At 51.8% G+C, this 1,163-nt stretch overlaps 1 protein-coding gene across 2 annotated transcripts in view; it reads right to left on the reverse strand.

The window, feature by feature from the left end:
- Window positions 1–518: 518 nt before the first annotated feature.
- LOC100760411 (gamma-crystallin E) overlaps window positions 519–1,163 on the reverse strand; it is a 928-nt gene continuing 283 nt past the window's right edge. The window contains exons 2-3 of one of the 2 annotated variants that reach the window (XM_027396055.1): window positions 1,107–1,163; window positions 519–791 (exon numbers count right to left, since the gene is read on the reverse strand). The exon at window positions 1,107–1,163 is cut by the window's right edge and continues 186 nt beyond it. In XM_027396055.1, coding sequence (XP_027251856.1) covers window positions 519–791; window positions 1,107–1,163 — 330 coding nt within the window. The remainder of the gene's footprint in view (window positions 792–1,106) is intronic. The other variant, XM_027396056.1, reaches the window with a different exon arrangement.

Consider the following 1,163-nt stretch of genomic DNA (forward strand, 5'->3'; position numbering starts at 1 on the left):
TGAGCTGTGACCATTTCCATAACTACAGTGATTTGGTTTCTAGAAATATAGCCATTTTCTTCTCCAAATTCTTGACCGCCCTGCTCCGTGGACCCCCCAGTAATGGCCAGGCGGGAAATATGGATGTGGCTCTCCTAATGTTTTTGAACTGACTCCTCACTGGTTGCGTTAGTATTGGCCAATAGTGAGCATAAAAAGGAAACTTTTCTAACCCCTCTGCCCGACCCTAAAACCACCCCAGCTAGGAAACAGAAGGCAGGATCTGATGCTTACAGAGACAACCCCACTTCCGGTGGCCCCCACCCCAAGTCTGTGCGGTCTTAAGTTTTATGCTTCCCCATCTGCCTTTGCTTTCCCACCCACCAATATGTATGAGATCAGTCACATCATTTCAGGCTGTCGTTTTGCTGCCCACTCCCACTGAGGGTGAAAGGAACAGAGGACTCCATTATTGCATGAAACACACAGGAAATATTTTATTAATGTCCAGATGGAGAAAATGGTAGAGTAAAAATATTTCAATAGAAATCCATGACTCTCCTCAGAGAGCCCACCCTGGCATTCATGGCGCCCCAGTCGTGGTAGCGCCTGTACTCCCCGGGCCTCAGCAGGTACTGGCGCCCCCGGTAGTTGGGCATCTCGTAGAGGACCCAGTAGCCCTCCAGCACGTGGAAGGAGTGGAAGTCACTGAAGCGGAAGCGGTCCTGGAGGTGGGAGCAGTCGTCGGTGGTCTCCACCATCTGGCCTCTGTAGTCCTCCCGCTCGTAGATCCTGATCCTGTGAGAGCTGGACTGTGTGACACGCAGAGTAGACATGGGGATGTCAGAAACCCTGACCTGTCACATCGCAGGACTCACCAAAAGAGCTTCTACCCCACCCCAGCCATTTCTGTTAAGTGGGAAAACTGAAGAGCAGTTCCCGCAGCCTGTTCTGTTATGGGTCTTAGGTCTGCCTTAAATGTCAAGTGTCAAAGGTTTGCGGCATTTTCCCGAATCCTAGAAAATCCCAACAAGGAAGGTCGCAGTCACCCCATCCCTCAGCTCAAAGTACAACTCGATCAGGGAGAAGATGAGATTGAGGCCAGAGGGATGTAGGAAGGGACTCACGTGGGGGATGAGGCGGCAGGAGCGGACAGAGTCGCTGAGGCCCATCCACTGCTGGTA

Source organism: Cricetulus griseus, chromosome 2 (genome assembly GCF_003668045.3).
Source record: "Cricetulus griseus strain 17A/GY chromosome 2, alternate assembly CriGri-PICRH-1.0, whole genome shotgun sequence".
NCBI lineage: Eukaryota > Metazoa > Chordata > Mammalia > Rodentia > Cricetidae > Cricetulus > Cricetulus griseus.